The sequence below is a fragment of the Rattus norvegicus genome, chromosome 16 (genome assembly GCF_036323735.1).
Source record: "Rattus norvegicus strain BN/NHsdMcwi chromosome 16, GRCr8, whole genome shotgun sequence".
Classification (NCBI taxonomy): Eukaryota; Metazoa; Chordata; class Mammalia; order Rodentia; family Muridae; genus Rattus; species Rattus norvegicus.
In genome coordinates, this window is record NC_086034.1 from 84749388 (window position 1) to 84775667 (window position 26280).

The following is a 26280-nucleotide window of genomic DNA, read 5'->3' on the forward strand; positions in this document are numbered from 1 at the left end:
CCAAACACACCCACAAACACCTCCCCACACTCACAAACACATCTCCACCCCTCACCCCACCACACACACATACCACACACACCACATACACCACACACACAAACCCCGCACCACACACCCCACATATACACATATACTCCACATACACAACCCCCCACAAACATACCTCCCACACCCCCACACCCCAACAACATACACACCACACACACACACACACACACACACACACACACACACACACACACACGATGATTCGGGGGTGGGGGGCAGATAAGAGAGTCAAATACTTAGAATATCTTTTATTTGTGGTGTTACATAGGAAAGTCACAGAACAGCTGGCTGCAGGGAACAAGGTTGTGTGTGTGTGTGTGGGGGGGGTTTGGGGTGACACGGGTTGTAGGACACCACTGTGAATGACTTGCTTAGAGTATCTTCCAACCGATGCTGGTGAGGACTAGAGAGATGTCTCCTTCCCTGGGGTTTGGCTAGAGACAGAGCCATGTGCCAGCTACTGTTAGGGGCTTAGAAAGGCAGGGGCCAACATATGGGGACTTATGAGGTGGCGGCTATGGATTTGGAAGTGCCACTTTCCCCTCTGCCAAGAAACCAGGACGAGATAGAGCACACTGCATGCATCCTTGGGTGGGAGCAGGTGTCAGTGAGCCCCAGCTATCACTGGCCACAGTCTCTGCTGTCCCTTAGACTCGGCCCCATTCTAGGACAAGACTGAAGGAAGCTGAGCCCCCTGCTGCCAGTGGAAGCAGGGCACACAGACAGCTATTGTTGGGTACACCTGGTGGCATGATGTTTATGTCCTACAGGGTGAGGGGTCCATGGGCTGCTCCGAGGTGTTGGCTTTAGGAGGTGGGTGTTAGCAGGGCTGTGGCCCATGGCTGCTAGAGCCCAGAGGAAGTAGTGCCCATTTGCTGACAGATGGTTGGTATGAGTGCTAGTGCAGAATTGCTTTGGTAGTTTTGTTTTTAAAGAAAAATACTAAGATCAACTTTGGGGTCGGCATCTGAGGTAATAAGTTAAGAGTAAGCACCAAGCTGGGTGTGGTGGCCCATGCCCGTAATCCCAGCATCTGGGAAGCTGAGGCAGGAGGTTTGCCACAAATTGGAGGCCAGCCTGGGTTACTTAATTCCAGGCTAGACGGGGATGAAAAGTGAGACAATGTCTCAAACAAAATTGAAACAAATACAAAAGGATAAGCACCAAAGTGGCCTCCCCACACAGCTGCTGGCCGGCAGGGTGGACGGCTCACAGATTCTTCATGCACACTTGGCAGCGGCTGATGTGGGTGCGGATGAGGCCGGCCTTGAGCGTGTCAGCGGATGGTGTGCTCTGGAAGTTCTGCTCAGGAATTGTGGTCAGCCAGAAGCTGTACTTGTTAGCGAAGTAATGGCAGGTCCCACGGCCCCCGTTACACTCGATAAATGGTGTTGCACGGAAGTCCTCCAGACAGCTGCCTGGCGACACCAGTGACTGGCCACCGCCTTCGTCCCCAGCTGCAGTGTGCTGCAGAGAGAGAGAGCAGGAGATGGAGTGTGTTAGGGGCCACACGCCTGAGGCACCTCTGATGACTGTGTTAATTACATACTTTTAAGGCAGAAACGCACTATGACGCCTTAGTTGGTGTTGATGTCCTGGACTCAAATGATTGCTCCTCTCCTAGGGTCCTGAGCAGCTCAGATCAAATGCACGTGTCACCATTCCTACTTTTTATAGTCTTTCCTGTTACCCAGGCTGGCCTCCAACTCTCTAGGAGCTTAGGATGACCCTGAACTCTTGCCCCTGCTGCCTTCCACCTCCACTTCCTGAGGGCTTACAGATGTGGGCTCCCGTGCCCAGCTTGTCTGGTGCTGCAGATAAAGTTCAGGGCATCTCGTATGCCGGACCAAGCCACATCCTCCATCCCTGCTTGGTCCCTGTTTGTTTGCTAAGTCAATAACAGGACTGTCTGTCACATAGACCCTGGGGAGTGTGCTGTGCCTTCAGGGTGACTGAAGGGACTGGTCCTGATGTTGGGGGAGGGTGTTGGAGGTGCAGCATGGTATAAACCATAGCACCCATGACTGGTTGTTCAATGAAAGCTGCAACCAGGAAGTGGGTTCGGTCTGCAGATGTGGTTGACTATATTTTTGTTAAACAAAATGTAAATGGTGATCAACTATCCATGCAAGATGCCTAGTAGAGGAAACGACCCTTGAAATAGGCTGGTCTCGCAGTTTTTGTTGTTCTCTCTCTCTCTCTCTCTCTCTCTCTCTCTCTCTTCCTTTCCCTTCCCCCCCCCTCTCTCTCTCTCTCTCTCTCTTTTGACAAGGTTTCTCTGTGTAGCCCTGGTTGTCCTGGAATTCACTCTGTATACCAGGCTGACCACAAACTCAGAGATCTGCCCACTTCTGCCTCCTGAGTGCCGGGGTTAAAGGCACCAGAGGTAGCTCGTGTTTGTAAGCTGAGGCAGGAGGATTGCCAAGAATTCAAGGATAAATTGGGCTACAGAATGAGACTCTTCCAGAAAAGCCAAAAGTAAAACAAAACAAAGACGATTCTCATCCGGAGTGAGTACCACAGGAGCTGGGACTCTGAGTGCAATGGAGTCTGGACTCCAGGGTTCTGAGACCAACCTGTCAGCGTATGCTGTGTAGGAAGGAGCATTCTGTATTCCAGAAGGAGTCTGTATGAGAGTTTCAGCACTTGGGATAGAATGCTTCCACTCACTTAGGCTGCAGCAAAGCATAAAGTGTAGACCTAGGTGCTAAGGCAGGCGTGTTGCAATTCCCATGTAAATGTGGGGTGGCGGACTGATCCTCATACTGGGGGAAGCTACCCCGTCACGCAGCACATGGCTAAGCCCAGATCAAACTGAATCACATCCCTTCGCTCCTGCTCCAGGAGCGCTTGTATGACTCAGGACTTGAGCAATGGCCACGCGTGATCAGTGTGTGTGTATGTGTTTGTCTGGAGGTCACGGGCTGAAACTGGGTGCTTTTCAATGGGGTTTCCACCTTATGTTTTGAGAAGGGGGTTGCCTCTTGAGTCTGGTGCTTTTTGGATAGTCTGGCTGGCAAGGGAACGACTGGGGTCTCACTGTCTGTCTCCCAGCACAGGCGTCCTCTGCCTCGCTGGTGTTTACATGGTTTCCGGGGATCCAAATTTTACCCACGGAGCTCAAGTCTGCAGCCCTGGTTTATTTAATGTCTCCTTTCTTTGCCTCAGCTAGGAGGTGGATGGGGGAGCATTCTGCCGGGTCCCATGCTCAGAGCGGGGGTGGGGGGGGAGGGACACATACGTACCATGAGGAATGAATATCCGATCCACAAACTCCGCCACCCAGCGGGGCAGTGGGGTATAGAGACATCTTGGCTGTGGACAGCAATGGCCACGGCCGGAGCCTCACACACCGAACAGCGGCTGATGTAGGGTTTGATTTCCTCCTCAGCTACGGGCATCATGGGCAGTGGGGCCGTGGTGGAGAGCCAGTAGGACTTGTCGTTGCGGCTGGCGTAGTAGCAGACGTCACCCGGATTGCAGTACAGGAAGGGCATGGTGCTGAAGCGTGCCAGGCAGGAGCCCGCCAGCCCTGTGTGAAGAACACACAAGAATAGAGCCCCGCTTCCACCTCAGCCGAGCGACCATGAGGCACAGAACTGGTCAGGGGCAAGGTGTTCCTTCTCATACTGAGGAGTTTTCAGACAGGGTCCACCCTCAGCAAACCAGCAGGGGCCGAGGCCAGACCTCATCCCCGGATCCTACAGCTATTTTGGGTCCTATCCTTGTTTGTCCTTTCTCCACTGCGTTGTAAGACTTACGGTGGGAAACAGGCCACAGACAGGAATGCCCGCACTTCCAGGAGCTGACGGCCCTGCTCTCACCAACACTGACATAAATACTCCAGCCTCCCATGGGCACTTTGGCTCTCTGAGGGATGGTAGGCAGAGACACCTGCCCACTTCTACCATGTGTGTTTTGTAGTTTTTTTAAACTCTTTGACGTCATGTTCATGTCCTTTAAAGATGCACACATGCACAAGCACGCACTCGTGTATACACGCGCACACACGCCTGTTTGTTTGTTTGCTTGCTTTGTGTCTGTGTGAAGAATGTATTTAAGTCCATGACCCTAGGTTTGGGTCAAAAAGCAAGAGAATCGTGAATGCAACTGGAGCCTCCAATGGGGAGGGTGGTGCACAGCTAGACTAACTCATGAGACATGGGTGCTATGGCCCTATGTGGGGAGCCTGAGGCTGAGGGTGTAGTAAGTCTCCATGGCCATCTGTCTCAGTCTCTCCGAGGCCTGGAGAAGGTGGCCTGAGAGAGGCTTGTCACTGGGGCTCGGGCTCCCGTAGTCACCATGAGCGAGCCTGGGAACTGAGTTGAGCCTTGACAGCAGTTACCTACCCAGGTCCTGATTATGTGCTTTCTCCTGGCCCTCGAAATACAGCAGGCTGTACCCACTCCAGAGCTTGTTCATGCCCACGGGGCACATGGGTTCCTGGTCCGTCTGGCTGTGCTTCACCAGGAGGTAGCCAATGCTTACGCTGCGGCCTGGCATCCCTGGCAGGCCTGGGCTCCCTGGACGGCCTGGCTCCCCTAGGGCACAAGAGAAAGTGGGCATTGTTCAGCCGCCGTGAACCCCCAGGGTACCAGGGCAGAGGACAGTATCCGGGTTCATTTAGGATTCCCTCTCTTCTTTCTCCCCGAGGCTTCGGCCTCAGCTAGACACAAATCAGTGCAGGAAGGCAACAGAACAACAGTGACAGCAGCAAACATGTGCAGGAAGGACCGGGAAGCACAGTGGTCACCGGGATACTCTCCAGGGAGAGCCAGGGGCATAGCGGAACTGGGGCCCCTTGGGGGTAAGAGGTGTTAGGGAATGGTCAGTGCTTATGCCACCGCCCCTGCACTGAGGCCTCTTCCCCCAGGATGGCTATTCTCAAAGCAGCAGCTCAGAGCGAGCGAGATTGTCCAGGGTTAGAATACTCCACAGCGAGAGTGAAACCCACCTGCTGTAACTGTCACTAAGGGCCCCGTTCTACCCAAGAAGCCACGAGAGCGTCTAGTCTGGCCACCAGCAGCTACCCGGCCCCTTTGCCTACCATTTTCCCGGAGACACACGCCCTCTATGTCTGCTTTCTGTTAGGACTCCCTTCCCCTTCACAGTCCCCTGCACAGGACTAACTCAGATTTGTCCCTGCTGGGGGATGTGTGTCTCCGTGGCTGCCCACAGTTGCCACCACAGAGTGGCTCACTGTCCTTTGACTCATACTGGTGACATCTCTGTTTTGTCTTAGTACGGGTTGATTAAAACAACTCTTTTTGGGGATGTGTGCATGTGTACATTGCTGCTGCTCCTGGCCCATTTCCTCTTGCACACGTATCAATAGTTTGAAGAAATAACACAGGTCTTCACAGCTCCCAGGCCATGCCCGGGTTGAACCTGCATCTGGGCTTGGGGGCTTTTTGTGTCCCAACTCTGCCAGCTCTGTTCCTCCTCTGCAGACCACGCAGGGTGTCCCCATCCTCAGCAGAACTTCTGTCCCATCAGCATCTGTCACATACCTTCCTGGCCAATCGGACCCTGGTGTCCCATGGGCCCTTGGTCTCCCCGGAACCCTGGAACAGCAGACACACCACCTCTGCCCTGGGGACCGGCCTTGCCGGGGGCCCCTCGGAAACCTGTAAGATGTCAGATAATCGGGTGTTACTTTTCTTAGCAGTGTGGTGTCCTGCTGAAGAGGACAGAGGTGGGTGCAGAGAAGAAGGGACTGGAGGCCTTTTCCCAGGAGAGGACAGGGTCCAAAGCCAGAGCCCTACCTGGATCTCCAGGAGGGCCCTGAGGCCCCATCTCTCCCAGTGCACCGGGAAGGCCTCTCCTGCCCTGGGGACCCATGGTCCCAGGCTGGACAGCAATCTTCTGGGGGATGCCCGGGATGCCTGGGGATCCCATAGAGCCAGGAGCACCTGCAAGGCAATGAGAAGCCGTGAGCTCGGGAACAGAGAACTACCTCACTTCTTTTTTTTTTTTTTTCCGGAGCTGGGGACCGAACCCAGGGCCTTGCGCTTCCTAGGCAAGCGCTCTACCACTGAGCTAAATCCCCAGCCCAACTACCTCACTTCTACCTTGACCTCACTACTGTTTCTCACATGGAAGTCATCCTGAAGGCACACAGAGACACACCTGAAGGTCCCCTCCCCCACAGACCTCTCAACACTCAACTTCCACGGCGGCTCTAAGAGCACTGGCAGCCCACCCAGCTGTCCTCGACACAGGCACCACTCACCTGGGAATCCTTGGTCACCTTTGGGTCCTTTGGGGCCTCTGTCACCCACGGCCCCAGAGGGCCCAGTGTTGCCCATGAATCCTTGCTCACCCTTGGGCCCTGCAATGAAGACAGGAGAGTTAGGACCAGTGCACCGTATAGGTTCTCCAGCCCCCTGCCCACAGTACCGGCCCCTCACCGTACCTTTCTCCCCTGGAAGACCGTGAACACCAGGCTGGCCCTGGGGCCCTGGGTCACCAACCCATCCTTTCTCTCCGGGGAAACCTGCAGCTCCCGAGCTCCCCTCATCTCCTTTGATTCCAGGAAGTGCATTTGGCCCCGGTGGTCCTGGAGGGCCTTGGTAGCCTGGGGAAATAAGTCCCAGTGTGGGAGGATTACTGTCCTCAATGGACTCTGTCCCTAAACCTCCTCCCTCCACACCCTCCTGGACCAGGAAAGCATTCTCTGTGGGGTTTAATGCTCCAGGGACCTTCTGTATGCCGAACCACATGATGTTTATCCTTTGTGACTGGGACACTTCGAGGAATATTATGGCCTCCTCCCTGTCATAGTGAGCATGTCAGAAACTCTATTCTTTTAAAGGCTGGCTGTTGTGCCACAATGTTGTGTGTGAACTGACCTTCGCTTGTTATCTTTTACCAATGGCTCCGCAGTCCTCAGTATGCATTTCAGTCATCCAGATGTTCTTGCTTCCCCAGAGTGCTGGGATGAGCTACCACATCCAGCTCTGTCACTTTCTGTATCTCTCTGTCTGTCTGCCTCTGTGTCTGTTTGTCTCTGTCTCTGTCTGTGTCTGTCTGTCTCTACCTCTGTCTCTACCTCTGTCTCTACCTCTGTCTCTACCTCTGTCTCTGTCTGTCTCTGTCTCTGTCTCTATCTTTGTTTCTCTGTTTCCTCTTTATTTTTTGTATGTGAATACACCATTGTTGTCAGACACACCAGGAAAGGACACCAGATCCCATTATAGATGGTTGTGAGCCACCGTGTGGTTGCTGGGAATTGAACTCAGGAACCTCTGGAAGAGCAGTCAGTGCTCCTAACCACTGAGCCATCTCTCCAGCTTTACTCTGTCTCCTTTTAATACTTAGCTAGGTTGTGGTGGATGTGGTTGGTGCTTAAAAATGCAAACACTAAATGGTGAGAAAGGAGAAAACTTTGGTCATTTCTGAGGCCACCCAGGCAGGTACGTGGCTTATCCTGTTTTTCAATGTCAGGGGGACCATGTGGTGTGGGTGACAACACTGTTCCTTTTCCTGTCTGCACAGTGTGCGAAATTAAACTGCTCCCCGGGGCATGTCAGCCACCCCGCCCCATGCTTACCTTGCAAGCCAAATATTCCTGGTGCCCCCACATCACCAGGTAACCCAGAGATGTTGGATGGTGGAGAAATACCAGGAAAACCCTGAAGTCCTGGGCTTCCGACTGGGCCACGTTCCCCTTGGGAGGAAAGCAGAAGTTAATTTAGTACCACCTGCCCACTTTCAAGGACTCCATTCCTCCCTGCTCTCCTGTGTTGTTCTCTCAAGTGTGAAGTAGAGGAACCGAGGCAGTTGTAGAGGATGAGATTGGTTCCTCGGGACTAGGAACATTTCGGGAGAGGAAGTCATGTGCCCAAGAGACTGAAGATGGGTTCCATTAGCTCCTTGCTGGCTACCATGAGTCCTGAGAACCCATGTGAGGGCGTGGTCCTCAGACACTGCCCTGAGAGAATGGCTGTCAGAGCCCATGAGGGGGATGCTGGAGTCCATGATCACAGCTGACTTCCCATTCAGGGACTCCAATACCAAAGGTAACGAGGGAGAGTAGACGTCTTTCAGTAATTGAGTGGGGCTGCAAAATGAGCCAAGATGGGTGTCAAATATGTTGGACCACAGATTATAATAAGAGAGGCAACTGAAGAGTTCATGCCCATGGATTCTCCTCGAAGGACCTCGGCCATGTGGCTCCATTCACAGGCTGTGGTGTCAGCTCATGGAGACAATATGGCTACTTACCTGGGATTCCCTGCTCCCCTTTCTGCCCTGGAGCTCCTACAGGGCCTGGAAGTGTGTTGGCCTCTCCCCGGTCACCCCTGTCTCCAGTGGGGCCTGGGAACCCTGGGTCACCATGGGCATCGACACCTGCGATAAAATGACAGCAGCAGAGGTTGGTGCCAGCTCCATTCACGTAGGGGAGGAGGCCTGCCCTGTGTGGTATGACAGCTTTCATAGTGCGAAGTAGAGAATTGGAGGTAGTCGTCACAATGTCTCCTAGCCCTGGTCTCAGCATCATGGGATCTGAGACTCCAAAGGGATGCCAAGGAGAACACAGTAGAACCTTCTATGGATAGGGAGCATCAGACCTGCAGAGGGTGTGAGATCATGGTGGTGGCTACACTAGGGGTCACCATCCTGGGTCTCCTGGTTCTGGTGGCTGTTCATGCTTTGTCTTTATTGGGTTTTGGAAATCTGATGTTATTTAAAATATTCCCTGTCCATGTGTCAGGCGCTCAAGACTATATTGTGACCGGCAATATAGTCTCACAGTAATTACCACAGCCACACTGTGACTGTTGTAGCCTCATCATGACTACTGCAGCTTCACTGTGACTGCTGCAGCCTCACCAGGATTGCCCATTAAAACTGGAACCCACATGCTCATGGGGATATGAGTGCAATGTAAACATCTACAAAGTACGGCCAGTTATAGGATGGTGTGCCCCTTTCTTGTTCAAATGTATTTTATCCCGCCCCCACAGTGAACATGCATGATTTTATAAACTGTAAAGATGGGATAGGCCATCTGGCAATCCCAGGCCAGCCCGCTCTTCTCCAATACTGCAATGGGGCTGGGGCACCACTGTACCTGGGGATCCAGGGAAGCCTTTGGTGCCTGGCAGGCCATGTAATCCGCTGATCCCTCGGATTCCCGGGATGCCTATAGGAAATTGGCTTAGTTAGTCACCTTGTGTAGGACAGCAGGGGACTGCGGCTGGGAGTGGTCCCAGGACAAATCTCACATGCCTTTCTTTGCTCCTGTGAGCAGCACTGCCTTCTATCTGACATGCAAACTGTCACACCTGCCCTGTGTACCCTGACACACCTGCCCCTGTGTACCCTGACACACCTGCCCCGTGTACCCTGACACACCTGCCCCTGTGTACCCTGATACAGCTGCCCTGTATACCCTGACACACCTGCCCCTGTGTACCCTGACACACCTGCCCCTGTGTACCCTGACACACCTGCCCCTGTGTACCCTGACACACCTGCCCCTGTGTACCCTGACACACCTGCCCCTGTGTACCCTGACACACCTGCCCCTGTGTACCCTGACACACCTGCCCCTCTATACCCTGACACACCTGCTCTGTGTACCCTGACACACCTGCCCCTGTGTACCCTGATACAGCTGCTCTGTGTACCCTGACACACCTGCCCTGTGTACCCTGACACACCTGCCCCTGTGTACCCTGACACACCTGCCCCTGTGTACCCTGACACACCTGCCCTGTGTACCCTGACACACCTGCCCTGTGTAACCTGACACACCTGCCCTCTGTACCCTGACACACCTGCTCTGTGTACCCTGACACACCTGCCCCTCTATACCCTGACACACCTGCCCTCTATACCCTGACACACCTGCCCTGTGTACCCTGACACACCTGCCCTGTGTACCCTGACACACCTGCCCCTGTGTACCCTGACACACCTGCTCTGTGTACCCTGACATACCTGCCCTGTGTACCCTGACACACCTGCCCCTGGTGTACCCTGACACACCTGCCCCGTGTATCCTGACACACCTGCCCCGTGTACCCTAACACACCTGTCCCATATACCCCTTGGTTCTCTGAGACAGTAGCCTACAGAGAAACTTCTATCCTTGTACCCTGGCAACTTGGCCCTGAGTATTGGGGGGAGGGGGTGTCACTTAGTCTCTCTTCCTGGAAAGAGCATCCCTTACCTGGTCTACCAGGTACCCCTGGCCAGCCGAAATCACCCTTGTCACCAGGTATTCCGATCCGTCCGGGCTCTCCCTGTGGCCCTTGCAGCCCTGTGAGCCCCGGGAAGCCTGCGGAGAAACGCTCAGGTAAGAATCTTGCAGGCAGTGCAGGCCTCTGAGGCACCTCTCGTGAGGCCGGAAGTGGCCATGTGCATTCCGCATTTCTAGGGGTTGTCCCAGCCCATGTGGGAAGCATGTCCCAGCAAGTGGGAAGCATGTCCAGGCCCATCTCCTGGAGGTGAGTGACTGCCTCAGAGGAGGAAATAGCAAAGATGGCTGGCCCCTGGCTCCTGGTCTCAGGAGGCCATACCCCTGGGCCTGTACCAGCTGTAGCTACAATCCTACCTGTCTGTCCTTTAAGTCCAGGAGAGCCTTGAGCCCCAGCCATGCCTGTTATCCCAGGAAATCCAACGTCACCCTCAGCTCCTTTCTCTCCAAAGAGTCCCTTGAGACCTGGAAGCAGAGATTTGCTGTGAGGCATAAGGGTGCTTTCCACGAGTGACACAGGTTGACGTGTGTACCAGATCTGCTGTCCCCCAGACATGGGGGTGGGGTGGGGGTGATTCTGGCTACAGTCACTCCCAGAGGGTGATGGGCAGAGATTTCCTGAGTTTGTCCTCCGATTAAGTCATCGATTCAGCTCATTCACTCACATTGGCTTTGAAGACCTCGGCCATTCACTGTAGCCTCACGTGACGTTAGCAAATGCTAATACACTGGACAAGCAGGGCCCAGAGATACGCTCTGGGCTGTTGGCCACTGAAGACACAAAATTACTCATGTACCTGGGATTCCGGTGACTCCCCGTTCCCCCTTCAGGCCTGGGCTTCCTGGTAAGTCCACAGTGTCTCCGATATCACCTGCAACACGCAGAGAGGATGGACGATGAGAGGCTTTGCGGCTGGGAGGTAATTAACTTTGGAGTTTCTCCTGTGCAATCTGGTTCCAAATGCCCAGTGCACCCCAGGCCTGATGGCGGACTGTCCCAATAACACTCACCAAAGTCCCCGGTGGGGCCAGTCTCTCCAAAAACCCCTGCTACTCCTGGAGTACCCTTCTCGCCCTAAGACAAAACGAAGGAGAAGCAATATTGAGGCTTCATGTACTGAAAATCCAGGACAGGGGCAGTGGTGGCTGCTGAGAACTCAGGCACGGGGGAGAGAGCCCCATCCTTGTGTTTGATCCTGGCTTTTAGAACAGTCTTGCTGATGCCAAATCTGTGGATTGATCCCAGAGCAGAGGCAGCGAGTGGATCTCATAGGAGAAGCTGAGCAGAGACGCCCACTCACCCGGCTTCCTGTGAATCCTGGGAACCCGGTAATTCCAGGGGGGCCAGATACCCCAGGAAATCCTGGTAAACCTGGTGTGCCTGGGACTCCGATGTCTCCCTTGGCTCCTTTGATGAAGCCAGGCCTTCCAGGTAGCCCAGGGATTCCAGAGAGCCCAGGGACCCCAGGCATTCCTTGGATGCCTGTAGAAAGAGCAGTGAGTTAGGCCTGGTGAGGGGTAGGCCCACTCCCTCCATGCTTGCAGTGTCATCCTGTGTCCAGAGCTAGAAACCACAACACAGAAGAGGGGCAAGGCTCTGGAGTCAAGAACAGCCCCAAGTCCGGGGAACTGCACAGACGCTGAGCTTTGGGATGACTTAAAGCACAAAGGAAGCCTGGCAGAGTGCAGGGCAGCCCTGTTATCAAGGCGTGGCGTGGCGGGGCGTGGCGTGGCGTGGCGGGGTCACCGCGTGGCCAGTGTCTCACCTTTTAAGCCCAAGTAGCCTTTCAGACCCATCGGCCCTTCATCTCCCTTTTCTCCCTTGATGTCCTTCATCCCCGGCAGGATTAGAGGAGGTGGTCCTGGGGGGCCCCGATCCCCTCGGTTTCCTGGAAGGGAACAGAATTCTGTCATGTCCAGGGACCCCAGGGATGGTGAGGGAATCAAATGCTAAACGGGTCTTGTCCTCAGAGCCCAGGCTGCTGATCTTGGAATTGGACATCCAGAGGAACCACAGCCCTGGGAGGCTGCAGGAGCCACAGTGAGGGAGAGAAAACCGGAGGGCACAGGGCAGCTGCATTCTTAATTTAATTTCATTGTAACTTTTACCCTTTTGTTCTGTTTTCTTTTGAGCTAAAATTCCACATAGTCTCGGCTGCCCTGGAGCTCACAGTACAGAATCTTTCCAAGTCCTGGGATTACAGGTGTGCGCCACCATGCCTAGTCTTAATTGTAAAAGATCAACTTCTGCTCCATGGCCTGGAATGTCTAAATTGGCGTGAAAATTATTTAAGGAAACAGGTGTGGGTGAAAATCTTGGAAGTCTGTTAATATTGTAGCTTTTAGCGAAGTGCAGTGGGGATTAGGCCTGTGCACTGGCTGGTTTTGTGTGTCAACTTGTCCCAAGTGGAGTTATCTCAGAGAAAGAAGCCGCCCTTTCTCTTTCCCTTTCATGAGGAAATACCTTCATGAGACCCAGCTGTAAGGCATTTTCTCTATTAGTGATCAAGGTGGGAGGACCCCTTGTGGGTGGTGCCCTCCCTGGGCTGGTGATCTTGGGTTCTATAAGAGAGCAAGTTGAGCAAGTCAGGGGGAAGCAAGCCAGTAAGTAACTTCCCTCCATGGCCTCTGCATCAGCTCCTGCTTCCTGACCTGCTTGAGTTCCAGTCCTGACTTCCTTTGGTGATGAACATCGATGTGGAAGTGTAAGCTGAATAAACCCTTTCCTCCCCAGCTTGCTTCTTGGTCATGATGTTTGTGCAGAAATAGAAACCTGACTAAGACAGCCTGTTAGTCCAGCTACTTAGGGACTGAGGTTGGAGGTTTGAACCCAGGAGTTCAAGACCAGGCTTGGATTTTGGGAACTTTTTTTCCCCCTCTGCATGGGACTGAGCCCCGATCTGTATAAACATGGCTGAGCTATAGACCCAGCACTAATCTATGAGCTTATTTTATCTCCATTGTTCTGAGGCAGGGTCTTGCTCTGTAGCCCTGGCTGGTAGGCTGTCCCCCAAATCACAGAGCCTGTCTCTAGACTTCCTTTTCTCTGTTTTTTTTTCTTTTTCTTTTCTATCTGTTCATTTTAGGCATCTTTGGTGAGATGAGATTTATGTACCACACAACTCACTGTTGGATGTTGGTTTGTTTTCCTGAGACAGGCTCTCACCACGTAGCCCTGGCTGTCCTGGAACTCACTATGTATACCAGGCTAGCCTTGACTTCACAGAGACCTGACTGCCTCTGCCTCCCAAGTGCTGGGATTCACGCTATTACCCTGGGCTGCAGCTCGGTGTTTTAAAGAGAGGAGTTTGACAGTTTTCAGTGCATTGAGCTGTGCAGCTATCACCAAATCTAACCTTAGGACACTTTCACCATTGACTAAGCCTGGACTCATTTGCAGCTGTCCTCGGGTCCCCTGCCCCAACCCTTGGGAACTGCTTATCTACTTTTATCTCGAGGGATGCTTATCCTGGCCACTTCACACACAGGGAACTGTGGGAGTTTGATCACCTCTGCACGTCCTATGTCTACACCACATTTTATGTCTCTGAGGGTGGGAGGACGTTTGGGTTGCTGGATATTCTAAATGAGGCTCCCGTGAACACTTGTGTAAAAAAAAGTCTGCCCGGAGATAAGTTTTTAACTATCTTTTCCGAGGAGGATTTCTGGGTACCGCCATGTTTACCTGTCCTTCCTCTTGGAGTGCTGTCCCCTCCTTCTCCAAAGGCATATCCCACCTCCAACCCCGCAGCCTTTCTTTCTCTGTGAGTCTGTGGTTTGTTTGTTGGCTTGTCTTTGGAGGTAGGGTCTCACTAGGTAATTCTGTCTGTCTTGAACTCACTCTCTTGACCAGGCTGTCCTTGAACTCGTGGAGACCCACCTGCTTCTGCTGGGATTAAAGCTGTGTGCCCCCATGCCTCTGTTTCAAAGCACACCCCTCCCCACTCTCACCTCTGCAGCTCATACTTGCTATGTCACAGTTTTGATCAAATGGACTTTCGTGACAATCTTAGTTCTTAACACTGCCATTAACTTTGCTTTGGAGACCTCCCTTTGGATAGGGTGGTGGGATCCACTGTCTGTGTGGGGGAGATGGGAGGAGTCTTGTAGCCGGGACCATCTGATTGGCTGTTTGCACCAGCCTTGGAATGCTGAGGCCAGAGAGAGCTCTCCCAGCACTTGTGCTGCAGTGAAGGCGAATCATTGTTCCCTGAGGCACTCCTTTTGTTGTTGTGTATTTGATGCTTCTGGGGTGAACCTGCAGCCTCAGGCTCGTTGGGATTTACTCCGTGCCAGCTGCTGGGCGCTCTGGCCCTGTGCTCTGCACCTGGTAGCCTTGTGCTCCCTGCCCAGCCGCTGTGTGCTCTGCTCCTGCAGATGCCTTTTATTTTTTAGACATTGTTATTTAGACACATGGTTTCACTAAGTTCTTCAGGCTGGCCTGGGGCACACCTTATAGCCCATCCAGGCCTTGAACTTTCAAGCCTCTTGCCTGCACCTCCTTAGTCGACAGGGTGACAGCTGTCACCATCACACCTGGCTCATTTGCTTGTTGATTAGCGTGCGTTGTACAAGGTCGCAGGACTTATCAGGACACACATGACACACTCTGATCATGGTTGCTTGTCTTCCCTTTCCCCTCCTGTTGGTCCTCTTCTCTTCCCGTCCTTTTTGTATTTTCATGGCGTATGTGCACACACATACACACATGCACGCTCTCACGCGCGCACACACACACACACGCACATACACACCCCTATGCATATATATGTATATGTACATATTCATTCTACATATGAGAGGAAATAATGATATTTGGATATTTTCCCTGTTAAGTCTGGCTTATTTACCAAACACAGAGACCCCTGGATCTTAAGCAAGGACATACCTTTAACACCTGGCTCGCCAGGCAGGCCCTTCAAACCAGGGACTCCGAAGAATCCAGCCTCTCCCTTGATTCCTGGGAAGCCGGGTCTTCCCTTAAGTCCCAACATGCCCTGGAAGCCGTCCATTCCAGGTGACCCTCGATCGCCTGTGGAGGAAGAGAAAGTTAGGGACCCAGCATGTGGGACATGTCAGTCCTCCTGGATCCTTGACACTGTGGCATGTCTCTCACATGAGAGCCTGTGATGACTGTTACCCTGGGATTCCTAACACACAGAGGTCATAGGGCCCAGCTGTCTCAGAGCCCAAAGAAATCAGGGGAAGACAGTATGAGGCTTTCGAATGGGCCCCGGGTTTGTTCACAACACAGGTAGATGCTGAGGGCTGTGCAGAGGTTACTAAGGCATTTCCAGTGTGTGTGTGTGTGTGTGTGTGTGTGTGTGTGTGTGTGTGTGTGAAGAATTTAATACTAGGGACCAGGTGTTCAAATAAAAACACCATTCTGAGATCTAAACCTGTTTTCAACAGGTTCTGCCTAGAACTTTATCTGTGTCAATAACTCTGAGGAAAAACCACCTTTCTAAAGATTTATTTTATTTATTATATGTAAGTACACTGTAGCTGTCTTCAGACACACCAGAAGAGGGCATTGGATCCCATCACAGATGGTTGTGAGCTGCCATGTGGCTGCTGGGATTTGAACTCAGGACCTCTGGAAGAGCAGTCAATGCTCCTAACCCCTGAGCCATCTCTCCAGCCAGAAAACCACCTTTCTGAGTAAGGTAAGCTGGCACCCTAGGGTCCTGTGGCTTTAGGCCTGCAGGAGTGTGAGGTCAGCTTCTAGCCAGCTGTGGGGGCCCCTGGGACAGCTGCTGGAGTCAGACTCGGTCCCAGCAAGGGAAGTCCTGGCCTGGCTTCACACTTACCTTTCTGCCCAGGGATACCGGGCATCCCCGCCATTCCTTTAAATCCAGGGCTTCCAGGATGACCACGCTCGCCTGACACACCGGCGTCGCCTCTGTCCCCAGACACACCTTTCATGCCCACAGGGCCAGGCTCACCAGGCTCACCAGGCTCACCCCTGTCTCCAGGCAAACCTGTCAGAGAGAGAGAGAGAGAGAGAAGCGGAATTAAACGCATGGGGACAAGCCCTACGATGCCTTTGAGAAGAGAAATCTCCTTGGAGGAAAACAGAAAATTGTCCCAACAAAGATGAAAAGTTTCAACGACAGCCTGGGAGCCCTGCAGGGACAGGCTTCCTGAGGTCACTGTGGCAAAGGGCTGACTGTGAGGGGCAGTCCAGTGTGGCTCTCCCCAGGTACGGCTTCTTGTTTCCTAAACAGGGATCCATGGTGATGGGATGGAACCTATTGGGACGCTGCCAGCTTTGACAGGTCCAGTGATGACCCAGGGTTAGCGGAGAGTCTGATGTTTCAGGGCCCTGCTCTTTTCTGATCCTCTGCTCAGTCCTGACTAAGGCAGACAACCACTGTCCTTCCTTCCAAACCTCTTGCCACCCGGGATCTGGATAGTGAGGAGCTGGAGGATTTCAGATCCCTCCCATTTGTCAAGTCTCTAATGGCTCCCAGCTTGGTACTCATGGCTTTCTACCCTCTGCCAATCTCCTCACCCACACCACCGCCCTTCTCAAATGAGCTCTTAGCTCAGCCCTTGGGCACTTGTGCCTCTGTTCTGGTTGCCCCCTTTCTTGTGCGTCCTCTCCCCCACTTTAGTACCACCCGCTTCCTCCTCTGTAACAGGATTCCTATCTATTGATTCCTTGGTCTCTGAAACATGCAGCTCCCAGCTCCAGCCTCTGCCTGCCTTACCCTGGCCAAACACAAGCTTGTCCACAATGAGACCATCTACCTAATAAAGCCTGGCTCATTTGGAGCAGACCTTTGTGTTTTGTTTTTTTTTCCCTCCTGGATCTTTATAGACCATATGCGGGACTAGGGGCTGGTGAGCCCTTGGGAACATGTTAGCAGATGGCTCTGGGCATTTGATACTTTGTAAACTCAGGCATCAGCATGGGGCACAGGAAAGCTGGTTTCTCTGGGGTCCAGGCAGCAGTCTTAACACAGACAAGGTCATATATAAGAACCCCTGAGACCAGGACACAAGGAAAGGCCTTTCAAGCAACGGTGAAGGCATCTGTAGTTACTTCCCGATTGTGGCAAACCAGGGAACACAGGAGGATTAGAGACTTTTTGAAATCTAGGAGTAAAAATTCCATCAAGAACCTTCTCATTTGTCAGTGTTATGGCACAGGCAAAACCTTTATACATAAAAAGTTCATAATGAGCAAAGCAAAGAGTCAGGAAGCAAAGAGTCAGCTGACTTCTTACACCTATAGTCCCAGCGTTGAGACAAGAGAATTGCTTAAGGTTGAGACCAGCCTGGGCAACATGGTTAGATCACGTCTCACAGACTGTAATAAAATTTTGGGAACATTTGTTGGTTCACGAGGTGCAAAAGCGGGGGGGGGGGGGTCAGCTTTGTGCTGAGTAAACTGGCCATTCCTGGGCTTGGCAGCTCAAAGTTATCAGTCAGTGCCCTAAAAGTGATTCCATCCCAAGCTCCTTCCCCCTTCCTCACCCCCCTCTGAATGTCATCTGTCCAGATCAGAGCAGGACACACATGACAGGCAGCCAGACCCTGTTTTGAAACCCCGTGTAGTTGTTGGGGAATGCTCTGGGAAAGACTGTGTTAGGCTGGTTGTAGCCCCGTGCATTCCTAGGGTGCTGGATGGAGTCTTACCTCCAAGGCCAGGGGAGCCTGGCAGCCCCAAAGGCCCCTCTCGTCCAGGAGCTCCTGGGAATCCATGTTGTCCTGGGGGCCCAGACAGTCCTGGCTGTCCCGAAGGTCCTGGGAAGCCTGGCTGACCTTTGAGCCCTGGCATCCCGGGCATCCCTTGGCTTCCTGCAAGAGTCAGAGACAGAGCTGTGAGATCATCCCAGACAACATCTACTTGGTCAAACTGAAGTCTATAAAAATATCAAAACGAGTCAGTCAGGACTGCAGTAAGTCTGGCCTCCACAAAGGGGAGCCACAAAGCCCCGTGCGGCACCGGGAGGCCAGCGTCTTAAGTGTCTCCTTCCTCTTTGCTAGAAATTCTCCTGTGCTGCGCTCTAAGTCCCTCCTCCTTCGGTTTGGCAAAGTAGCAGCCAGCCACATTTATAAATATTCTTGAGAATTGGGTAGTCATCAGTTAAGCGCTGCTCCTAGGAAGACCCAAGTTCACCATCCAGCGCCTGTGTAACTCCAGCTCCTGGGGCTCTGATGCCCTCTTGTGGCCTCCTCATGTATCTGCATTCGTACCCTCTGCAGACACACCCACAAACAGTATCAACCAACCAGACCGCACAGAGCTCCGAGGAACTAAACCACCAACCAAAAGAGTACAACCAAAGAGTACACACGGAGGGACCCATGACTCCTGCTACATATGCGGCAGAGGATGGTTTTGTCAGGCATCAATGGGAGGAGAGGCCTTTGGTCCTGTGGAGGCTCGATGCTCCAGTGTAGGGGAATGCCAGGGAGGTGAGGTGGGAGTGGGTGGGTGAGTGGGGGAGCACCCTCAGAGAAGCAGGGGAAGGGGGGGATGTGAGAGGAGGCTTGTGGAGGGGAAACCGGGAAGAGGGATAACATTTGAAATATTTTTTGTAACATTTGAATTTATTTGTAAATAAATAAAATAACCAATAAAAAATAAAGATAGAAAAAAAAACTGGGTCTCATTGGAAAAATATAAAATAAATCTTAAAAATATTTTCTTTGCAAACACTTAGATGGCTGTTTGAATGAAGAGTGCAATCATATGGGCACATCGGGGGGCGTGTTCTGTTCTCTTTCACAAGCTACCTGCTGCTCTCAAGGCTGAGCTATGAGGAGGAGCATAGGGGGTTCAGGGCACACATCCACGGTTGTGCTACAGATGACTGACGGAGCGAGTCAAAGCAAACACCAACCATTCTTAACGCATCACACCAATTCACTAATCTGCCAGTGTCCACACAGAATCGCTCTCCACATGGAGGCAAAACCAGGGACCTTTCAGATGGGGTCGGGAGAGGCGTGAGCTATACAGTAAGCTTTGACTGAAGATAGCATATATTGCTCCTGGTTTTTGCTTTTTATTCTTTAAACATTTTGCTATTTTTACTACAAATGTCAGTCCCCCTGAGAAGCACACTAACAGACTACATTGTTGAATTTTCCTTCACATGAACTTAAGTTTATGGTTCAAACTTTAATTTTGGCCGGCTGGGGTGAGTTCATGCGTGTGCATGTGTGCACATGACATTTTTGGTATGCTGTGATGTGCTTGCACATGTGAGTTCATGCGTGTGCATGTGTGCACAGGACATATTTTGGTATGCTGTGATGTGCTTGCACATGTGAGTTCATGCGTGTGCATGTGTGCACATGACTTTTTTGGTATGCTGTGATGTGCTTGCACATGTGAGTTCATGTGTGTGCATGTGTGCACATGAAATTTCTTCTCTTGTGTGCTGGGACCGAGTGAACACCAAGCAAGACCACATTCTCTCACGAGTGCACTGTGGGTTTCTTACCAACGCCCCTGAGAAGGAAGCCGAACTCACCCTGGGGACTGCACCTCGGTGCAGCTGGGGTGCAGTGTGCTGCCATTTGTCAAGTGACTCACCTCTGAATCCAGGTGCTCCGATTTCTCCTGGGAACCCTTTTAGCCCAGGCTGTCCTGGTAGTCCAGCATCTCCCCGGGCCCCAGGCTGGGCCCCTAGCACTTCTCCTGGAATTCCTCTGTCCCCAGGGGGTCCAGCTGGCCCTGGAAGTCCAATGGGGCCTGGGGGTCCATCTGGGCCAGGGAGGCCTGGGGCACCTTTGGATCCTCGGGGTCCCATGAACCCTAAAACAAGACAAAGGTGGTACCCACAGTCACAGGTCTATAAGATCACGTTCTGAGACAGTATTGACGAGAGGCAGGAAAGAGCCCAGGTGTGGTATGAATTAACTCTAGGAAGGTCGTCTCTGCAGCCTGAGAGCCCTCCCGCTGCCCTCTCGCAACCTGGGCCTCTCAGCGTGGGTAAAGCTCTTGGAATCCTTTCACTGTTAGCTTTCACACTCTTTGCTGTATCAAAACATGGATGGATGATGCAAACAGACCCTAAACCCTTGAGATGGTGGCCAGTGGTCAGTGAGCAGGAAAGCCGTGGACAGCTGTCCCAGGAATATTCTCTGTGGCACCGTGAGTGACCATCAGACTATGAGCCCAAGAATCTCATTTGTGTGGCCCTGGCAAGTTTGGAGCTTGATATGTCCACCAGGCTGGTCTCTACTTACAAAAGACCTGACTGCCTCTGCCTCCTGAGTGCTGGGATTAGAGGTGTGCACTGCCACCCTAGGCACCACGTGCTTACCCTTAACTGTCTACCCATTTGGACTAAGGAACCCCCCCCCCCACTTTGGGGAATGGAGAGAGAGGGCTCGGTGGTTAAGAACACAGGCAACTCCTGGAGAGGACCTAGGTTTGATTCTCAGTATCCACATAATGGCTCACAACCCTCCTTAACTCCAGGTCCAGGGCATCCAATGTCTTCTTCTAGGCTCTGTGGGTACCAGGCAAGTACCCTTACACATTAAAGTACACCTTGGTATTCCATGAAACAACAAGGTCACCAGGGCACTGAACTAATAAAGATGCTAATCATTTATGGGTTACTTTATGGGGAGGCTTTCTATCCACATCACCCCTTTCTCTGCTTCCTGGTCACCATGATGGGCAGCTCTACCCTGCCCCACCATGACGGACGGAGCCCATGAACTGTGAGCCAAGACAAATGCTCCCCACTGCGGATTGTTTCCTCAGGTGTGCAGGTCATGCAAACCTGACTGCTGGCCGGTAACCAGCAGTGGCAGGGTGGCCTGTTCATTCGGAACACTCTCAGGGGAGGACTGTGCTATGCTCACTATGCCGTCCACTGAGGAAAATCTCCCCATGCCGTGCCTCCTGTTCCCGTAAGACCTCTGCCACAACCCAGGGCAACACCAACCACGAAAGTCAAAGAGAGCACGGGCAATGGTTATCAACGAGTCAGTGCAATGTCCTTTAAATCCTGGGTGATAACTGAGCTGGGGTGGACCTGATGCCACACATGGGCCATTCCCTGAGCATAAGGACACAAGCCCTGGTGACTCACCTGGGGGCCCTGGGAAACCTTCTCGGCCTGGGTCTCCTGGAAAGCCCTTGAGCCCTTGTTCTCCAGAAGCTCCTGGGAATCCTGGGATGCCTCGGATGCCTTTGGCACCTAGATGCCCAAGGAAATCACAGGCAAGTCAGATCCTCAGAACCAACAACAGGAGGTGATTCGGTCCTCCTGTGAACCTGGTGAAGCTGGGGGAGGCCGGACGGCTCTCGCTGTATGTTCCCAGACAAAGCAGGGGCCCATTGCTTACTGTTTACATTTCTTTTGTTGTTGGTTGCTTTTCAAGACAGGGTTTCTCTGTGATAACCCTGGCTATCCTGGAACTCGCTTTGTAGACCAGGCTGGCTTTGAACTCATGAAGAGTTCAAAGGCCTTTCTCTGCCTCCCAAGAGCAGTGAGACTAAAGGTAGGTACCACCCCCCTTCCCCCACCAGCGCTGTGTAGACTCTTTACAGTGTGCATAAGAGCTGGCTTCCCTAGGAAGTGATCACAGCTGTGGCTGTTTCGGGACGGCAGAACCCCACCGTGTCCAGAGGCGAGCAGGCATTCAGGACCAGCAGAAGGAAAGCCAAGGTGGGAAACAGAAACCTCAGGCCATGAAGGCTGTATATTACCTGTGGGACCTGGGGGTCCTGGCTGGCCAGGTGATCCTGCAGGGCCTTCAACACAACCTGGAGACAGAGGAGAGGTGGGTGAGCTGAAATGGCATCGATGATGACACTGATTGCCTGGGTGCTACTGTGGTGAGAAGAAGCCAGGCAGACTGGCTGCTACTTAGGTCCAGATTAACTTAATGACCCAATTTCTCCTGGCTCTGATCAAAACAAAAGTTGAATTCTCATCATGGAAAGGAGTCAGAATATTAACATAAAGTGCAGATGAAGCCAGCCTGATAAAAACTGGTACTATGTTGGCAAATACTATTTCCTCAAGGGGGACAGTAGCCCAGCCAAGTCATTGTGGGCTCCCACAAGTCCAAGGACACAGGCTTCTTCCATTGGAAAACTTCTGTCAGCAGACGGACATGCTCTGTGATCTCTAAAGAAATCCTCTGGTTTCTTTGTGGATTTGACTTATTCAGAATTAGCCCCAGAATTAAATTTAAACCTGGTGTTGTGGTTTGATTAAAGCAGGTCCCCAAAGGCTCTTATATTTAAAGGCTTGGCCATTAGGGACTGGTGCTGCTTGGGAGGGATCAGGAGGCGTGGCCTTGCTGGAGGAAGTGTGTCACTGGGGGCGGGCTTTAGGGTTTTAAAAGCTCAAGCCAGGCCCAGTGTCTCTCCTTTCCTGCTGTCTGTGATTTTGAATTTAGAACTCTCGGCTAGGGCTGGAGAGATGGCTCAGCGGTTAAGGGCACTGACTGCTCTTCGTGATTGTGAGCCACCATGTGGGTGCTGGGATTTGAACACAGGATCTCTGGAAGAACAATCAGTGCTCTTAACCACTGAGCCATCTCTCCAGCCCGTACTCACATATAAAAAACTCTCCACTATTCCTCCAGCACCATGTCTGCCTGCCTCCCACCATGATGAGCGTGGACTAAACCTCTGATGCTGTAAGCCATTCCCAACTAAATGCTTCCTTTCCTAAGAGTTGCCTTGGTCATGGCGTCTCTTCACAGCAATGGAGCAGTGACTGAGACACCAGGGCTGCAGGTGCTCCTGGGGTCTAGGATGATGGTGCTCAGCTGGTCTCTCTGCTGAGTGTCCTTTAGTAGAGACAGATGTCCTACAAGCATGGCTAGTCTAGGAGTCACTCTCGCCCGTCTGCTGGAGAACACAGGCCAGGCTCCCATGGGTCGGGCGCCATCGAGCCCCACGTTTTACCGTCTAGAGTGGTAACACAGTAACACAGTCTCGAGCCACTTGCTGGCCCTTGTCATACCTGGCTGAATGACCACTTGCTGGCCGCCTCCAATAGGTCTTTTCACACCCGTGTCACAATCTGGAGAGACACAAAGAAGGAGGCAAAATTAGGGCCGATGCAAGCCATCGACTTCCCCGTGCCTGGGCTTGTGTTTGAGTGTGCACGTGTGTGGGCATGTGCTGCTGTGCAGGCTGGGTGTGGGTGACTTAGTGTGCCCAAAGAAGCTCTACATTTCTGCTGCCTGGCAGAGAAGATGGTGGGCCCAGGGAGCCTGCGGTGCACATCTGTTCCATGTGTTATGAACGAATGTGGGACATGATATTCCTTCCTGGTTCCCTGCGTACACGTGCACAGATCTAGAGAAGTAGGGGACACAGACGGGCTGACTCCTTCATACCTGCCTGACCCGGTGTTCCTGGGAGACCTGGAGGACCCGGGAAGCCTGGAGGTCCAGGCAGTCCGGCGTCTCCAGGGAAACCACGTTCACCTTTCGGGCCGGGTAAGCCCTGTCCTGGAGGACCCACTTCTCCTGGGAAGCCCTTGGTTCCAGGTGTGCCAGGGAGACCTGCGTCCCCTGGAGGCCCTTTGATGCCATCGCCCTGCAAGAGAATCCCAGTTATCTTCAAACATATACAGACATCCGAGCCAGCTGTGTCTTCCCGACTTCCCTTCCCCATTTCTCTGGAATCCCGCGGTCAAGAACAGGAGAGCTGGGAGAAAAACGTGTATGCAAGCGGCCGAGTCGAAGTTAGGACTCACAGCACCACCTTTCAGCACAGTGGAGGGTCAGCCCGGGAGACACACATTTATATTCAGGACCCTGGGCACAGGAATTCCAGTCCACCTGCTAGGATTAGCATGTGGGCATGTCTGCTGTTCAGGAGGGACGTGTGGTCATTAGAGGAAGGGAGCTAATTAGATGAGAAAGAGCCATGTGCTCTTAGAATAAGGGGCATCTACAGGATTAGAATGGGGACAGGTAGGTGTCCTGTCCATGTGGCCATGCCTCGTGGTGATGATTCCTGCCAGGTAGGGTTACTAGGGTGAGCAATGGAAGGATGACTGTAGGGAGTGGCTGGGCTGGAGAGATGGCTCAGGGGTTAAGAGCACACTGGCTGCTCTTCTAAAGGTCCTGAGTTCAGTTCCCAGCAACCACATGGTGCCTCACAACCATCTGTAATGGGATCTGATGCCCTCTTCTGGTGTGTCTGAAGACAGCTACTTATATACATAAATAAAAAAATAAAGTAAATAAATCTTTAACAAACAAACACAAACACCGGTAGGGAGTGCTGGAAGTAGGCAGGGGCAGTGCTCATATGGTAGGACCTAGCAAGGGATCCAGTGTCAGTGCTACACTTGGCTAATGAGATGTTGGGTGTCCTAGCATGCCTACGGAATCAAGAGGGAGAAGGGTACTTCTGATGGCAGGTGGGCAGGAGTTGAGAAGTCAGCCTGCTCAGACATCAGTTTCTCCTTTGCATTCAAAGGTAAGAGAGTATTACAGGAAGTCACTGGGTCAAGCTCTCTTTGTTTGTAGGACTCTTAAAGCACGTGTGCTTCCATATTTTAGCCTCTCTAGTATGTGTGGGGTCAACAAAGCGGGACTCCCCCTTTTAGATGGCCACCGGAGATCATAGAGTGGACAACACAAACTTTGGTTGTGAATAACACGTGGGCAAGCCAAAATGGGTAAGCCATTTTTTTTCTCACCTTACAACACTATGTTCTAGCTTGCTAGAGCATGCACACTCGAGGTTTGTGAACACCAAAGGACACTAATTCTCCAAGGGCTGCCTGGGAACAGGGAAGACCCTCTCCTGACAACACATGGGTCTTACTCCACAGAGACCACAATGGATATTACTCCACTGTTTGAAGCGTTCATTGTGCTTCACAGTTCACTCTACTCACTAGTCTCTAAAAACAGGACATCCCTGACCGAAACAGAATAGACCTGTCCTGAGCACTGGGGGAGAGCCAAGGTCAAGGCCACGACCCCTCCAATGTCCAAAGAACAGGAAGGAATTGAGGAGTGGGGCTGGGTGAGCTGCAGTGAGGCAACAGCTTACCGGAGGACCCGGCAGGCCAGGGAATCCATCCAGCCCGTCACGTCCCGGGACACCGTCATCACCTTTCATCCCATGCACACCAGGGATACCTGGCTGTCCTCGCTCACCTGGGAAAGATTTGCGTGTGAATCTACCCATGCAGGGACTCACAGACTGTTGATTGAGCCGAGAGGTGCTCACTGACGGAGAACTAACCTTTGGTAGTGATTGTTCTAGAGTCTCCCTTTACTCCTTTGGGTCCAGGAGCTCCAGCGATGCCCGGGGCTCCCTGTGGACAGAAACACGTGGATGTCTCTTCCTCCTTCAGACTGTTAGAGGATCTTAAGTCATGCGAATTGTGGACAATCCGCCTGCTGAAAAGAACTCTCTACAAGACCAGAAGAGACCCTGCCCTTGGGCTTCAGGAAGGCGGTAACGATCACTAGAATCCAAACAGGTAAGGAGCCTGTAGGGCAGCAGGAGGAATGATCCTTTGTGGGGATGGAGGGATGCTTAGCAGCATTTGGTGTTCTTGCTTCGGACTCTGGTTCAGTGGATTCCTAGCAACCACATGTGAAACTGCAGTGTCAGGGGATCTGATGCCCTCTTCTGGCCACTGTGGGTACCACATGCATGCGGTGTATTTCTCTCTCTCTCTCTCTCTCTCTCTCTCTCTCTCTCTCTCTCTCTCTCTCTCTCTCTCTCTCCACATCGTCATACAGGCAAAACACCCACAGCACATAAAATTAAAAAGAAAAATAGATCTGTAAAAGAAGATACAGTCACTTCCTATTTAAATGTGACCAATTGAGAACAATAGCTTCTTTTGCAAGGTGAACAGCCTACTTCAGGGCTCTGAGATTGCTGCAGCTCCATGGGGTAGAAACGGTCTGGGATTGGATTTTCGTGTGCTAGGCATTACTTCTGGTGTATCTTGGTTAACTATTTGCAAGAGTTGGGGAGTCCTGAGTGTTGGTTTAATTGAATGGAATGTTGCATGTGCTTATGGGCCGCCTTGTGTTAGAGAATTGCA

At 52.4% G+C, this 26280-nt stretch overlaps 1 protein-coding gene across 1 annotated transcript in view; it reads right to left on the reverse strand.

The window, feature by feature from the left end:
- Window positions 1-284: 284 nt before the first annotated feature.
- Window positions 285-26280, reverse strand: part of Col4a2 (collagen type IV alpha 2 chain) — a 135849-nt gene continuing 109853 nt past the window's right edge. The window contains exons 23-48 of the mRNA NM_001427256.1: window positions 25464-25536; window positions 25269-25375; window positions 23594-23795; window positions 23215-23274; window positions 21945-22001; window positions 21325-21432; window positions 19812-20033; window positions 17903-18064; window positions 16069-16239; window positions 15147-15290; window positions 12025-12147; window positions 11560-11741; window positions 11270-11333; window positions 11056-11130; window positions 10616-10723; window positions 10232-10339; window positions 9128-9199; window positions 8278-8403; window positions 7604-7720; window positions 6467-6628; window positions 6284-6382; window positions 5817-5963; window positions 5562-5678; window positions 4401-4592; window positions 3297-3583; window positions 285-1518 (exon numbers count right to left, since the gene is read on the reverse strand). Of these exons, the coding sequence (NP_001414185.1) occupies window positions 1261-1518; window positions 3297-3583; window positions 4401-4592; window positions 5562-5678; window positions 5817-5963; window positions 6284-6382; window positions 6467-6628; window positions 7604-7720; window positions 8278-8403; window positions 9128-9199; window positions 10232-10339; window positions 10616-10723; window positions 11056-11130; window positions 11270-11333; window positions 11560-11741; window positions 12025-12147; window positions 15147-15290; window positions 16069-16239; window positions 17903-18064; window positions 19812-20033; window positions 21325-21432; window positions 21945-22001; window positions 23215-23274; window positions 23594-23795; window positions 25269-25375; window positions 25464-25536 (3543 nt within the window). The 3' untranslated portion in view covers window positions 285-1260. The remainder of the gene's footprint in view (window positions 1519-3296; window positions 3584-4400; window positions 4593-5561; window positions 5679-5816; window positions 5964-6283; window positions 6383-6466; window positions 6629-7603; window positions 7721-8277; window positions 8404-9127; window positions 9200-10231; window positions 10340-10615; window positions 10724-11055; window positions 11131-11269; window positions 11334-11559; window positions 11742-12024; window positions 12148-15146; window positions 15291-16068; window positions 16240-17902; window positions 18065-19811; window positions 20034-21324; window positions 21433-21944; window positions 22002-23214; window positions 23275-23593; window positions 23796-25268; window positions 25376-25463; window positions 25537-26280) is intronic.